Below are 15,937 nucleotides of genomic sequence, written 5' to 3'. Positions count from 1 at the left end.
TCTTTATCAAATATCTCTTAAATTTCACAACCAGCCCCTTTACTTCTCCTTCTTTACACAATAAGGCTAAAACCGTCCTTTCACCTCAAAGCCACTACCCAACGCTCCTGAAATTACAAAAACACCCCGAACTTACCAGATCTCACCACGTGTCCTCTCCCCACAATCCAACGGTGGAAATTCTTCCTCAAACAAACACAGCGAAAACACAAACCCAAAGAGATAACAAAGAAACAGTAACAGCCAATAGAATTGTAACATTTCATTCACACGGATCGATGACGTGGCATTATATATTTTTTGAAATCCCGCCTAAACTAAAACCGGACTTCAAAATTTTATTTTTTTGGTTTATATTCAATTTATTTTAACATTTGGATGGAAAAAATTTCTTTTGAGTCCCTCACCAAAGCCCCTTCTTATCCTCTCTTCACAACACACACACAATACACAATTTCATCTCAAAGGGCAAAAAATATCTCTTTGTTTTTTCTCTCTCAACCCTAGAAGGTAAACCTACGGCGGCGACTCGTCCGAGACGTACTAGTTTTCTGTGGATTTTGAACGGATTGTGAACCGATTCTCACCGGTTTTTGTTGTTTTTGTTGTTTTGTTGCAGTTTTTTTATCATGAAAGGAGGTAAATCCAAGGGGAAAGCTGATAACAAGTACGTATACGTATTACTTTTTTTTGTTGTTGTGGATCAATCTGCAAAGCTGATAACGAATGCGTATATCTCTGTTTTTGTTGTAAATCAATTAGAGAGCTGATAACAAGTGCGTATATCTGTTTTTTTATTCTTCATATTTTCGTCGTGAACGGAGGTAAATCGAGGGATGAAGCTGTTAGAACGTGTGTGTATCTCTTGCTTTGGATTTTTTGTGAAGATTTATTTGGGTGTTTTGAGCTTTAGATCTACGATTGAGGTGTTTGAGCATGATTTGTTTTGAATCTATATTCTTCTGAGGATTTTGGTTGTTTATATAGTTAAAATCTATGAGTGAGGCGTGTGTGCATGACATGTTTTTAATGTATGATTTTTCTTTTGATTTTGGTTATCTACATAGTCAGAATCTACGATTGAGGTGTTTGAGCAATGATATGTTCGAATCTGTGCAATTTTTTAGCGAACTGTTGCGGACTATTGAGTAGATATGCGGTGTTTTATGTCTGTTTTGAATCGATGTTTTATTATGCTTTGGCGAATTATTACAGTATTAGTACTGCTCTGATTTTACTTGATACATGAGCATAGATTTTGGTATTATTTTTGTTAGATTTTCAATTTATTTTGAAGGATTTTGATATATGAGTACATCAAGAGCATAAGAATTGATTGAAATTTTTAAATGTACAAGTGTGTTGGCATACATGTTTTATAATGTCAGGTGTTATCTGTGTGTGGTTATGCTAGTTTAGTTTTAGAATTTGATGTGATTTTTTCTGGATTATTACAGGCTGGTAATGTGTTTGATATTTTCTGTGTTCTATATGCTTGATTTGTCTTGAAATTTGATGTTATTTTTACTGGATTATTTCAGGCTCGGAGTGAAGAAGAGCGCTGCCCAGACTAAAAAGGAGAAGAATGCTGCCAAGGATCCAAACAAGCCTAAGAGGCCAGCAAGTGCTTTCTTCGTTTTCATGTACACATCTGAACTCTGGTTCTTAGATTTTTGGTGACACTTGGGCTTGGTAAATCCTGATTTAATAATGTTATTTTTTGTGACTTGGTATATGAAGGGAGGACTTCAGGAAGCAGTACAAGGAAAAACATCCAGGCAACAAGTCTGTTGCTGCTGTGAGTATTTTCTCTTGTCAGACCTAAATTTAAGACATATTTTGTGCTTGAACTAGTATTTGATTGAGCTTTTTTCTATTGATTAATCAATCTTTAGGTTGGCAAGGCCGGTGGTGACAAGTGGAAACACTTGACTGATGCTGTAAGTATATACTTTTTCACTATTAATATAATACTGTTTTGAGATTTAGTGATGTTGCAGTCTTGTTTTAGTCATCGAGCTTTTTCTTATTGATTTTGAATTTATGAATACAGGAGAAAGCTCCTTACATTGCTAAGGCTGAGAAACGAAAGGCTGAGTATGAGAAGCTTATGGATGCTTACAACAGAAAACAGGCAAGAAGTAACTGTGAATTGTATATTTTGTCCTCTTTTTGTTCTGATGGTTTATTTGTGCTAAAGAAACTCCATATCTTCTGCTGTATAGGCTGGTGAGGCTGAGGAAGATGAGGAATCTGACAAGTCAAAGTCTGAGGTTGATGAGGAAGATGGAAGCGATGAGGTTTGTAGTGGTCAATGATCAATAATTTGTTTAGTCTGAAGAACAATAGCTTTTGTATTATTTGATGATAAAAATTTGTTTACTTTTGATTATTACAGGAAGAAGAGGATGATGACTGAAGTGCTAATGGAGGAGTAAATTGGTGGGGAAGCTGTGTAATACCTTAGATATTTCTCTATATGATGACTCCTTACTTTTCCCCGTTAAATACTTGCTCTTTTTTTGGTTTATTTTGGGGTTTCTTAGGTATGGGAAAAAGATGAATTAGATCAGAGCTATCTTTAAAGCTCAGTGGCTTATGTACTTTTTATTCTGATGCTGGTGTTGCTTAATGATAATGCAACTTTTTAGGCAATTTGTGTTTTCCTTTGATTAGTCTTTCTATAGTAGTGTAGCTTATTGTTACAAAAATATCTCTCGTGGTTTTTCTAATAGAACGCTCTCTGGTCCCTATTTATTTTTCTATGGGAATATGGTCTGATTGGACCATATATCATCATCACATACTTTGATCGCGAAAAATATCTGTCCATCTCTTCGAAATCGTGCATTTTTTATATAATGTAATTTTGTTTCTAGCGAACTGGATATTCAAACACAGTATTTATCTTCAGATAAAAAGTTTTATACTTGATCATTGTTGATTAATATACAAATGATTATATTTTTGTATTGACTAACGTGGGTCACATGGAATAATGTTTTGATCATCAAATCGCAAACAGATACCTTTTTTTAATTTTGTTGGTGGCGTTGAGAATTCCAGGTCCAGCTCATTTTGTCTGCCATTAAGTTCCTTTTTGCCCATACATTTTGAATTTTGAAAATTTGAGTTCTTAAAGCTGTTTGGAAATGTATTACTACTATAGATTTGAATTAATTTGGTTTATGGGTTGAAGTTCAAAAACCTATAAATCTGGTTTGAGTCTGTTTTTGAGAATATTACTAATTAAAATTCATTGTCATTTTTTAATGTTCAACATGCAAAAGCTGTTTTAGGTTTCATTTTCATTGTCGTTACTGTGTTTATCCATTAGGTGGTTTGTATAAACTTAAAATGTAAGTGGTCAGCTTTGAAAAGAATCTTCTGGCCATGAAATTGAAGAGTTAATTATTATCTATGAACTTTGGGTATATGATATTGTTGTGGTAAATGGTCATCATTATGAAAATTGCAACTACTGGGAGAGTGTTCTCACTCACTGGGTTAGTTGGTTCCCTGTTATGTGCCATCATTATTGGTAGATATGGTTTCATTTCTTGTTGGCTCTTTTAGTTCAAAATCCCATCATTAGATAAATGCCATAACATCCACAACATTAAATAATAGCATACCTAATCTAATCTCATTAATACAATTTTATACTAATGCAATAAGTAGGGTTTGAATATCAAGAATAGTGCTTTGTCTTATTAAATACTCTCTTTGTTTTTTTATATGTCATTCTTACTATAAATAGCTATTTCATAATACTTATCATTTCATAAAGTCAATGCATAAATTACAATACTCTTCCTATTATATCCTGAATAGTTAATTAGTCTTGAAAATAAATATTTGACCAACCTAGGAAAATTAATAAATAATTAATGTTAATTGTAATTACTTCATTGATTAATTACTCTCACCATTGGCATTATTCTACAAAATCTAATTTTGAAAAAGAAATCTCAACAAATAAATTAAAAATAGCACTAACTTAGTTTTAATTAATTTTTAACTTATAATTTATTTGGGGGTCTGGCTCGGGTTTTCCCGGTTCGAAAAATGGAGATTTTGAACCGTCTATAAACCATTAAATTTCCTGTGAGGAAAAAAAATTCCGGCAAGAAAATGGCAGCTGCCGGAAAATGCTTCCTTGTCACTGGCCCTGTTGTATGCTCTCTCTCTCTTCCCCCTTTTCTATCTCCATTTTCGCCCATTTCTAATGCACTAACTCTCAGACCCGTTTCTTCTTTGTGTAGAAAAATCTGACATTGATTGGTCATTTTTTTCTTCAGGGTATTGGTAAGACAACTTTGATAGTCAGAGTACTCGAAACTCTCAGAAATTCAAATCCTAATTTGAAAGTTCAAGGGTTCTACACTCGTATGTATAATCTCTCTGTATACCTTTTACTTTATTCCGGTCTATTTGGGGCATGTATGGAGCTAGGTAGGGCTGAGGGGTTTATCGAAATGCCCTTAGGCAGAATTACACTGTTTATACGTGATTAAAATTACTTTTTTGTTGAACCCTTTTGGCCTTTTTGTGTGTTTACTTCTATTTTGATCCCTTTAATGAAAATGCTGATTCTGCCCCTGATTTGGGGAGCTACCCCTTGGACTACAAGTTCTGTAGTAGCTTTGGTCTATTGAGTATATGCAAATTATTAATGTTGAAAGAATCCCAGAACCCATAAGCTTCAAATGCTGGCTTGGATTTGTGGGAAGTTCTAATTTCTTTATCTGATTTTGGTGAAGGTGAGATTAGAGAAGGAACTGAGAGGATTGGATTTGAGGTTGTGACGCTTGATGGACGTACAGGGCTTCTTGCTTCTAACAAAATCTCGAGGTAAAGCTTTCTTCTTTTCCTCTATTTGTTTTGGTAGTTTAACTTTTGAGTGGATTGGTAAACAACCATTTGAGCTCAATAGACGATAGATTTTTTCTTGAGTAAAAGCATTTGCAAGAGAAATGGCTGGAGGTAAGAAATGCTTGATTAAATATGTTCGGATATTCAAAGCAAATAAGCAATATGGTTAAAATGGAAAAGGATTGGTACTGCTTTCTGAGGTTTAAGTATGAACGGCCAAGAGCACCATCACTAGAAGGTGATCGTGTTCTTGCATAACAAACCAATGGCAAAAAAAAGGGGGTATAAGAAGCATTAGGAGAATATTGTCAATGATTCCTGGCATTATAACCTTTTCGATTCTTTCCTTGACTCTTCCACCATTTGATCCTTGGATGATGGATTGTTAGAAGAAAAGTTGTGAGAGGATATAGAAAGTTCATTTTGCGTAAGAGTATTTAGCTAATAAGCAGTTTGAAGAGAGAAGTAATCCAAAGTAGTTGTACTGATATGTGCTTAGTCAGTTAGCATTAGAAGCTGCCAGATTACGAATGATGGCTGTGATCAGTGGCATTAAGCCCGGAACAGATGTGTGAGAACTGAGAAGAGAGGGGTGATCCTTTCATGGTTTAGAGTCACACATCTTCTGTGACTGGTTTTTCAATCCTTTGAAGGCTTTACAGGGAAGTCAAGAACAAGGGTCGAGAGACTAGTAGTAATCCAGTCAAGGGTGATAATGCTATACTGAATCCATAAATATTCATCGTGAGTTGGTGATGGACATCAGGGCATGGAATAAGACCATCCACCAAGAAGATGAGGTATTGACTTTTTAGTGTAGTGAAAAAAAATGATGTAATACCTTTTTAGTATAATGTGAAAAGATTTTTAGTGAGGTAGTTTGGGTAGGTAAATTCAATTGATAAAAGCCTTTGATGTTGGAAAGTTGTGCAAAAGACAAGGGAAGATTGTGGGGAGTGCACTCAGTATAGGAAGAAATAAATAAACCTTGGTTTTGATATCTAGTTGAGACTTTGAAATATAATGTGTCTATAGCAGTTTCTTCTGATGAATTAATAATTTAATGATGTGGGTAAAAACCGTATAAAAAAACTAAAAAATTATAGAAGAAAAATGGAGAACCTTGTCACGCCCCGAGCTTGCACCCTGGGGGGACTGTCACTCGAAGGCCATTGTTGGCCCCAAGCGAACCCTTGGCCTGACTTACTAACTCAACAGAAGACTTAACTCATCACATAAAACATTTATGAAGGAACTAGAATGTCATAAAGGAACATTCAACTGGCCATTTAGGCAAACTCAAGTCTTTAACATAAGAAGTGAAAAGTAAAGACAACTGAAATAACTAACTGACTGTCTGTCTATGAAGCCTCTAAAACAACTGAGATGGATGTTGGGACAAACCCTACAACATCCTAATGGACTAAACTAGAAATCAATGAAAATAGATCCTCCGGAATTCAAGGAGGCTCATCGACTGACTCTGAACTGCTCATTGGATCAACAGTGCGCTGGAATGCCGATCCTAGTTACCTGTGTCTGCATCATAATAAGATGCAGGCCAACTGGCATCAGTACTTTGAATGTACGAGTATGCGAGTCGGAATCCTAAAACAACATAGGCTGGAAAGAGAATCTGAAAGAAACACTTACCTTGGCTCTTCTCAACTCATGAATACTTAACTGAACTCATTTCAATATAAAGCAGTTTAAAACAAGTGCAATATAAAGAAAAGCTGTTTAAAAACATGATGTCAACTCTGTGTATGTGCAAGGATACAACATAACTTTGAAATGTACGTAAAAATACAATAAACTGATGTATATAAAAATACAATAACTTCTGTGGGAGTTTTTCTAACCGACAACCATCACATAAGAGCTATAGTGATGATACAACGATCTACCTCACGCTGCCAGCGCATCCTACACCCGGCCAAAGGTATAGAACCTGAACTGCCTAATGGATCCACTAGTCTATTTCGAAAAGGATTCATCTAAAAAGTATGATCCTTTTCTACCCATGGTGGCTACATGGTTTTATGGTGACGTGAGTTATCTAAACTCATGCTCGTCCCCAATTCGGTGCTCAATACTACTCCCAAAATATACTGGCTCTTATGTTTTAAAAACATACTTATTCTGTGATTTGAGATTAGTGCTCAAAAATTTAGCTCGAAGGCTATCTTGGAAATCTCAGTTTCCCTGCTTGCTTCATTTAGAAAGCTATTACTCTTTTCCGAATACTAGCCCGAAAGTTCTTTGGAAATCTCAGTTTCTGCTCTTATTTAAAATGTGAAAACATTTTAAAATCTCTTTGGGAATACATAGTCCCCATATACTTCTTTGAAGAAAAGAACTTCAATTTTACATCCTTACTGAACTCGAAGCTTAAGTCTTAAAACAAAGTTAAAACATTTGTGAAAGACTTTTGAAAACTTTAAGAACTCATCTTAACTTGACTCTTGACTTCTCTTGACTTTGACCTTAACTGCTCTTGACTCGACTCTTAACTGATCCTTGAATTGAATTATGGATTCAAGGATTAAGATTTATGACTGGAAAGATCTCATGATGTTTAAGAATGATTCTAGATAGTTAAACATGAGAAAAGACCAAAAAATCAATATTTGAAGGTGGGTCCGCGACGCGGAGGCATAATTTAATTTTGGTTCCGAAAATGTCTTTTGAGGCAGAACACCTCGTGTCAGCTCCGCGACGCGAAGCTGAAATTTCAATTCTGGGAACAAGTTGCGCGACGCACTCCCATGTTCAGATTTCGCCCGTCGAAATTTCTTCTTCGTTTTTCTTCCCCAATCCACCGAAACTCGATTCTTTTTCTTAAATCACTTTTAGATACAGATACACTAGCAAATGTACCTAAGAACCTAACTCGAAACGACCCTATAATGCGACGAAACGAACTCAGAAACTTCCCAATTCAGTCAAATTCAAGAACAATATATGAATTCAAGAATAGGTATCAAGATCATCAATATTCAAATGCTTTTAGGGCGAATCCAAACTGAAATAAATATGCTTGGCACGTGGGAGAACGATCCCAATGTTACGAGAGCCTCACATACCTGCTATAAGTAAATCCTTTGGTGAAACACCAAGTTCCTTGATCGATCTTGATGAATTTACCCTTTTCTCCTTCTTCTTTTCTCTTCTCCTTAGCCCTAGCGTGAAATCCCAAGTTCTAAAACTGACTAAGTCCTGAATTGACCCATATTAAACTCCTAAAATCGGATTAAAATAATAGGGCAGTGAAAAGACTAAAATACCCCTTATATTTTCGGATTGGACATTTTCTTAATCCAACTGTCCAACTTCCAAAGGGGATAACTTGCTCATACAAACTCGGAATCGCGCAAACTTGGTGGCGTTGGAAAGATCATTCCAAGAGCTTCCCAACCATATCTGGAACTACACCTAACTCATCCTGAGCTAGTAGTTATGGCCATCTGAAGTTGACCAAAAACTCAACTTTAACTTACTTACAATTTTCCAGATTTCCTTATACTTTCCAAAAATAACTATTTCCAGATTTTAAACTTCTTTCTAGTTGCGAGATGTTACAAACCTAGACAAGGATGTGGTGTCTTAAGGACACCTACTAGCAAGAATCTCATCGGTGACCTAAAGTTAATAAAAAATAAAAGGCATACTCTAAGTTGTACAAAGCCGTAATTCACCCCTCCAAAAGCTCTCATATTCCTACCGTCAAGGGTGTAGCTAGTAGTCAATGAAGTGAGTGCAAAGCCCTTACATTCCATGTGCGTAAGCCTTGATGGATAAGTTACTCGATACTTGCGCTGGTGGGAGGTAGAAGGTATCCGGTGGAATAATCGATGTCCTTGCAAATTAGTCCAAACAACACCACTACAAGAAAAAACAAATAAGCTCTCATATTCCTTTGTCTTTGTATGCACATAAGTATTAGGGTGCTACTTTCCAAGCTCTACATCTGCTTCTTCTCTTTCTGAATGTTCAAGAGTTCATTGCGTTCTTCCCTTCATGATGCTCTTCTGTAGCACCTGTCCATAAGGTAAAGTGTTGTTGTCGATCCTCCCCCTCCATCATAATGCAAGTACTTATTCTCAATTTTCTACTTGTTACTTGCCTAGTAACGCTCGGTTAAAGTCCTTAAAGCGTTTACTCCTACCCCTCAAATACCTGATTACTAATAGCGGATGTGGCTACAGTTGATTTAGCTTGTGAAATTTTGTCTCCGTAATTTTTATTCCAGGAGAAGTTTTATTTGAAGTTCTTCTAACTTTTAGGCTACACTTGTCAGTGTGAGTATGAGGAACATTTAATATGTCAGGGTACTTGATAGTGTACTCTTGGAGTGTGTAATTTCCAATGTTTGGCTGGTCAAAATACTTTTGAAAACATTTTCTCTAGGAAAACAAGTTCCTTAAAAATGAGGAAAACGACTGCCCTAATGGAAGAAGGAAAAGCTACTTCCATAAATGACTATCCAAGTTAATTATCTCCTCCCCATCTACCCAATGCCCCAACTCCCACTCCTTGACCATCCCACCCCCACCCCAACCCCTGCCACCCTCAACCCCTCCCTTACCCCATGTCCCCATCCCACCCATAGTGTTTTGCTAGATTACATATAATTTTTTTTGTTTACTTACCAAGCACTAGAAAATAAGTAAGAAAGCCACTTGTTTTCCAAGAAAATATTTTCCTTCGTGCCAAACACACCCTTGATCAAGACTCTCTTAACCACTTTGGTCAAATACCTTTTCTTACCCCTCTAGTCTCGTCCCATTCTTCAATCACAATATTCTAGACTATAGGGATCCTGTTTGATGCTCCTAGTGGTAGCCGTAGATAAGTGTTTGGAAGTGCTCTTATCTTGTGGTTGAACACATGTGCTAAGTGCTAACTGCTTAATGTTGTCCACTCCTCTCATTCGGACAATCTCACACATCTTTAGGTTGATTTTTCTGCCTTGAAACTACTTGTAACCACATTAGGACCTTTCTCAGGTAGGATAAATAGAGTGCCTCCACATTACAAATTTACAAAATATCAGGGTAGCATCTGCGAACAAGAGATGGAAGCCAACATATCATTACTCTTAACACTTGCCGTGTAGAATTTCAAAGAACCTTCCACCACCACTCTGTCCATTATCAAAATGAACAACAAGAGAGATACTGAGTCCCTGCCTCTACCTTCTGCAGCTGTCAAAAAACCACATGGGCTACTCAACAGGACTGAGAACCTCACCTTCAATATACCAAACTTTATCCACTATTTTCCAAAGCCATCTTCAACAGCACAAAATCCTAGAAATTCTAGTTCACGTGATCGTTGACCCTGTGAGGATGTTATTTGCATAGGAAACGTGGTTCCCCCTATTTTCTTTTGGTACTTGTTCTAGAAAGTTTTTCCCCATCAAGTTATCTGGAAATGCATTTCTCTGGGAAAATGGTATTGGTATCCTCATTAATTATGTCTCAACGTATTCCTTATTGTTTCTGCTGGTGAAAGAGATTCAACTTTTGATATTATTTTTTTGAGAATATATCTCTTTGATATTTGCAATTTGCATATACTGCAAGAAGAAGAAATTCTTGCCCGTTATTGCATAATTCCACGTGAATTTTATGAATGGAGAGTACTAATGTGATGGAGATGTGTTCAGCCTATTTCCTCTATTGTTGACTATTGTATCTGCAGTTTTTAGTTGTGGGAGAAATGAGAAGAGTCGAAGACTGAATAATTAGTTGTTTATTTACCAGTTCAATTTCTCTCTGGTGAAAGATGTGAAATTTTATTCAAGTCGATAGTTCCTGATAACATCCTCCTCAAGATCCTCTTTTCTTTTGAAACCGGTAACTTCAGTCTATATATCCACAGGTATACTACAACAAAAGTGTAGCTCCCCTTCAAAAGTGTTACAACCCACAGAGAGAGACAATCTTAATCTGAACTGCTGCCTATAAACAATCTAGCACATCAAAGATGTCTTCTGTCCTAGTTAATATATCTTCTTTACACCAAAAATAATAAAGAGCTAAGCAATTCATTTTGATCTTCTGTAAGCTGCTCTGCACATTCTCAAAACTCCTGTTGTTTCTCTCTTTCCAAATTGTCCACCAAATGCATGCTGGGACAAGTTTCCATCTCTTCTCCTTATCTGAAGCATTGCCATCTCTATTCCAGCTGCTTAGAACTCCTTTAATGCTCCTGGTTTCACCCATCTTATCCCCTGTAGACAGATGAACATTCTCCATAACTGTTCTGTCCATGTACAGTGCAAAAAAAGATGGTTTAATTGTCTCTGCATGCTCTCCACATAAAGTACATCTAGAGGCCAACTGATAGCCTCTTTGTTTAAATTTTCATGAGTCAAAACTGATTCGTTTGTCAACAACCACATGAAGTAGTTTATATACAGCACACGTGATTATGGTTGAGTTATTTTCTCTGAAGTGATACAAAATTGTCAAAAGCTATAGCCTTGTGAATTTAGGTTGTTTTTAGTTTAGTCAAGCTATATGTTTAAATTATCTGACTATGTTCCCATCAATAATTGCATGATTTTGGTGTTATGCTTTCATTTTTGCTGAAGCATTTTTAACCATGCAGCGCGCAGTCTCTTAGATGGCCCACTGTGGGAAGATACAGGGTAGATGTTGCATCATTTGAGTCGTTGGCATTGCCAGAGTTGCAGGTTGGTTGAGTTCTTTCAGCAGGATTTTAGTGACTCATATCCTGACATTGTTGTACTTCACTTGGAGCGGTAACTTTGACTTTGTTCAGGGATCTTCTTTAATAACTAATCGTGATTGCAAATTATAAAACATTCAATTTGTATCATCATTGCTTTAGCACATAAATAAAAGAATTTTTGATCCATAATATATTGTATATTTCCATTTGATGGTTCATAATTTTGTTAGGTAAGGGAAGATACCGATCTCTTCATCATCGATGAAATTGGGAAGATGGAGCTCTACAGTTCCTCATTCTTTCCAGCTGTACTAAAGGTCCTTCAATCTAATATCCCACTCTTGGCTTCTATTCCCATTACAAAAGTAGGCAGAGATATACCTGGAGGTATTTCCCTATATTTATGTATTTGTTGCAAATGATTACTTAGAGCTGAGATTAGCTTGCCAGTTGATCTATATTCTTTTTTTTGAAAAAGTGAGATAATAGTGTGACATGTCTTCATCACTGTCGACAAACTCCCCTCTATCTGTATGTTTTGCGTTTGTGTAAGTCTGGACCTTAATTTTGTTGTGATCACACCGGTAATCCTACATGCCAAATCCAAATCAATCAAATTGGTAGTCAAGTATCTATGTACTAGGGATTTGTCGGAGAAATATCTTCTAATGTAGAATGTTATATGGGCCATATAGATTTTATACAAGGGTTTAGAGTAATACTCCCTCCATTCCAATTTATGTGGTATTGCTTGACTTGACACAAAGTTTAAGAAAAAAAGGAAGACTTGTGAAATATGTGGTCTAAAACACTTCTTGACCATTTGTGTGGCTATAAATTATTACATTAAGAGTAAAGTGAGAATTTTAAAGTGAAGTTGTTTTTAATTATAAAAAGTGACATTTTTTTTGGAACTGACTAAAAAGGAAAGAGTGTCACATAAATTGGGACATACGAAGTATTAAGTTGCTCTGACTCAGTTTGGATATTCTATACATGTGCGGATCTAGAGGTCGGATCCTTCATGATCTAAGTTTTAAGATTTGGAAACAATCTCAGGGGTAGGGGAAAGGTCTGGGTATACTCTACCCTCTCCAGACCCACTTTGTGGGATTTCACTGGGTATGTTGTTGTTGGTAGGGATCCAAGTGTCAAGTATACGAATATGGGTGTGGGGACTCGCTATATATAAAAATAGAGCTATAAAAATATAGTTTTTTTTTTATAACCGAGAAATCCGTCTGTGACCCGCCCTTTGGACCAATCACAGCCTTCTAAACTCGGTGGATAATGGGCCCGCCCCTCTACCCTTCTCCACTTAAATACCGGGCTTCGCTTTGCATGGTGTGGGGCTTGAACCTGCGACCTAAGCCACAAATCCTCCCACCTTTTGCCACTTGAGCTAGGCCTTGGGGGCTTAAAAATATGCCTATATTTTATTTTTTTTGATAACCGAGAAATCCGCCTGTGGCCCGCCCTTTGGACCAATCACAGCCTTCTAAACTCGGTGGATAATGGGCCCGCCCCTCTACCCTTCTCCACTTAAATACCGGGCTTCGCTTTGCATGGTGTGGGGCTTGAACCTGCGACCTAAGCCACAAATCCTCCACCTTTTTGCCACTTGAGCTAGGCCTTGGGGGCTAAAAATATGCCTATATTATGAGACATTATGTGGAAAACTTATATGTAGCTTTTGTAGTGCAGTAACTCAAATCTTTTATTCAAGTGGTAGGTAGCCATCTAGAAATCTACAGTAGCTGTTGTCTTGAGAAATTTAAAATGCCAAATCATGACTCTAAATTTTCCGTAGTTTGTGCCTTTGTGGTTGAAGTACCTAATGTTGATCGACCAGATCTTGTACGTATCCCACACCCATACTAGTTTCAGTGTCGTGTCGACATGGGTGTGAGATTGTGGCAACACAAATGAAGAGTTTGCCCAGCTTAGTAGTAATGTGACGTTTTGCAGAAAATGCTTATCGGAACTTTTTTTACTATTTATCTTTGTTAAAGCTGGAAGCAAATGATGAAAACTCCAAATCTATGTTTGCTATTTTATGTACCTATGTAAGCTATCCTGATCACTCTGCATAATCAACTTATCACGTCTGTTTTCTTGGTCATTTTTCACAAATCTTCTATATTGTTATTTTGTTGTCTTTTAATCCCTGCTTTTGACCTCCGAACTTTCACTGTTTACTCGAGTGTTGGACTTATAAACCAGCATTCTTGTACTTATCAAAGAAAAAAATAAGCCAACATGGTTTTGGATTTTTGCAGTTGCGAGGATGAAGAATCATCCAGGAGCTAGAGTTTTTACACTTGATGCAAATAACAGGGATGCTATGAGAGAACAAATATGTTCCATCTTAGCAGATATGCTGCAAAAGCCTTAAACGTCGAAGAGCATAATCTTCCAGCTAATGTTGTAAACACTCCTGCTGGTAAACAAACTTTAACCTGATCGTCAAATCTTCCAGTAACTTACCTTCATTATTTTGTCCTTCGGAGATGCACTATTCAAGAAGACAAGAATGCAAGTGGAATATTTCCTTGATTCCCTTAAAATCTCCAACACTTTGAACACCATGGTGGCGTAGAATGCTCAGAACAATTGCTGAGAGAGGAATTTTGAAGACGAGAGAGAAAAAATGGAGCGATGTTTTTTATAACACGTTGCTGGCCAATTCTAACTAGTCACAATCTAACTTTTCTGAAGCTTCCTTTAATTTCTTTTCTGTGTTGTTATGGTGTACTGAAAGATGCCAGTGTGTGCTGTTTGATTATATTGATTGTGGAAAATTGATCCAGTCCTTCCCTGAACTCTGTGCATAGCGGAAGTTTAGTGTGTCAGACTGCCCTTTTTTTTTGAACATTTGTTGTATTGAGTTCCTCCAATCATGGTTGGAAACTTGTAGCCTTCTTCGACCGCCTTGACATCCTTCACCTTGATGGTTAGAAGATGACTTGAAGGACTGAAAAAGAAGGAAGAATCAACAACAATAACAACATGAGCAATTTGTTATATGCCAAACTTGGTTAAATTTTAAATTAAATTCTTTTTGGATAACAAATAGTACCATGCTATTTGTGGATCGTAGTCATCAAACCTTAGTTTTGCATGCAACTTTATATTATGTTGAAAAGAGAGCAAATTGTAAGAGTCCAAAATAGGAATAAGTTACATGGTAAGTTGATAGATGTGGATGTGGAGAACCAACCTAGGTTGTAACGAGATGGTTGAGATCTCTCCACTTTTAATAAGAGGTTTCAGATTTAAGCCCTTGGAATGGAAAAAAATAATCATGTCGAGGGTGTCGCCCTTAGAGATGAGCCATGCAATATTGTGTGATTAATTTGAATTTAGTTGAATCCCAATGCGTATAACTTGGTGCAATACCAGAACCATAATTTTTATCAAGGCGATTCAAAATTTATAGAAGTACTACTAAATACACGGAAAAGATGAAGGAGTTTAACTTCTAATATATATACATAAAATAATACTCCATCCATCCACTTTTAATTAGTATCATATTTTCTTTTTTTAGAGTCAAAAAACTTTGAGCAACATTTTACACTTTCCATATACTTTTTGAATATCTAATTTTTTTGTTTAAAATATCAAATTAATGTAATCTAATTTAACTTTGAAAATCAGTCAAATTGACTTTTGAAAAATGCAACATGACAATTAAAAGTGGATGAAGGTAGTATTAACCTATATTTATCAGCGAAGAAAACTCAAATGAACCTCTTGAGCCCCTAACTGGGATGTGTGGATACAAAGGTGGTCCAAATTAATAGTATAACCAAATAATATACTACTAATAATTTTCTTGTAACTTTCATTATTAAGGTCACTAAAATCTTATGGCTTTAGGATTTGCATGAACGTGATACAATCCTTCTACATCATTTCTAATAAAGGTTCAACTTTCTGCTTAATTTTCTATTAACAATCACAATAAAGCTATCATCACCATTTTCATGAGTTGTAACTTATAAGGTAAGTAGCAAAATTAAAATTTCACTAAAGTGTATTTATATATATATTATATACTTTTCAACGAAGAGTGTTCAACTGACCAATCTGACTTGTATAAGAAATGTGGAGAACTCTCAAGAATATAAGTAGTTGGCATTGAATTGGATTTGTTTTACTTTTTCTTCACAAGTTTGAGACTATTTGCTGCCTTTTACTTTTGTGTATGTATGCCCTTTTTTCTCTAGAAATGTAAAGAGAATTCTCAAGAATATAATTGTGTGAGACTATATATTAATTTGCTATAGATCACAATAACTTCCTCGTTTCGTGATCATGGTTGTAGGTAGTCTGAGGCGGATCCAGGATTATTAGT

General features: G+C 36.2%; 2 protein-coding genes across 2 annotated transcripts; both read left to right on the top strand.

The window, feature by feature from the left end:
• Positions 1 to 377: 377 nt before the first annotated feature.
• LOC102604023 (HMG1/2-like protein) lies at positions 378 to 2,665 on the top strand. Its single transcript, XM_006343267.2, has 8 exons — positions 378 to 510; positions 620 to 667; positions 1,542 to 1,643; positions 1,741 to 1,798; positions 1,896 to 1,940; positions 2,054 to 2,134; positions 2,226 to 2,300; positions 2,399 to 2,665. Exons 2-8 carry the CDS (start codon positions 630 to 632, stop codon positions 2,417 to 2,419), a joined length of 420 nt encoding a protein of 139 aa, XP_006343329.1. The 5' UTR covers positions 378 to 510; positions 620 to 629; the 3' UTR covers positions 2,420 to 2,665.
• A 1,367-nt stretch (positions 2,666 to 4,032) lies between these two features.
• LOC102603687 (nucleoside-triphosphatase THEP1) lies at positions 4,033 to 14,449 on the top strand. The gene is made up of 6 exons (XM_006343266.2): positions 4,033 to 4,176; positions 4,302 to 4,389; positions 4,764 to 4,854; positions 11,494 to 11,578; positions 11,808 to 11,964; positions 13,857 to 14,449. The coding sequence occupies exons 1-6, from the start codon at positions 4,135 to 4,137 to the stop codon at positions 13,970 to 13,972; spliced, it is 579 nt and encodes a 192-aa protein (XP_006343328.1). The 5' UTR covers positions 4,033 to 4,134; the 3' UTR covers positions 13,973 to 14,449.
• Positions 14,450 to 15,937: the final 1,488 nt, after the last annotated feature.

This window comes from Solanum tuberosum, unplaced genomic scaffold (assembly GCF_000226075.1).
Source record: "Solanum tuberosum cultivar DM 1-3 516 R44 unplaced genomic scaffold, SolTub_3.0 scf00039, whole genome shotgun sequence".
Taxonomy (NCBI): Eukaryota; Viridiplantae; Streptophyta; class Magnoliopsida; order Solanales; family Solanaceae; genus Solanum; species Solanum tuberosum.
Note: the sequence above shows the minus strand (reverse complement) of the source record. Positions and strands in the feature narration are given on the sequence as shown.

Bases quoted from the DNA above. Each gene is read 5' to 3' on its own strand.
- LOC102604023 (XM_006343267.2), top strand. From the start codon at position 630: ATGAAAGGAGGTAAATCCAAGGGGAAAGCTGATAACAA. The intron at 1,644-1,740 runs GTACACATCTGA...TGGTATATGAAG, and splicing joins AGTGCTTTCTTCGTTTTCAT to GGAGGACTTCAGGAAGCAGT. The intron at 1,941-2,053 runs GTAAGTATATAC...TTATGAATACAG, and splicing joins GGAAACACTTGACTGATGCT to GAGAAAGCTCCTTACATTGC.
- LOC102603687 (XM_006343266.2), top strand. From the start codon at position 4,135: ATGGCAGCTGCCGGAAAATGCTTCCTTGTCACTGGCCCTGTT. The intron at 4,390-4,763 runs GTATGTATAATC...ATTTTGGTGAAG, and splicing joins AGTTCAAGGGTTCTACACTC to GTGAGATTAGAGAAGGAACT. The intron at 4,855-11,493 runs GTAAAGCTTTCT...TTAACCATGCAG, and splicing joins GCTTCTAACAAAATCTCGAG to CGCGCAGTCTCTTAGATGGC.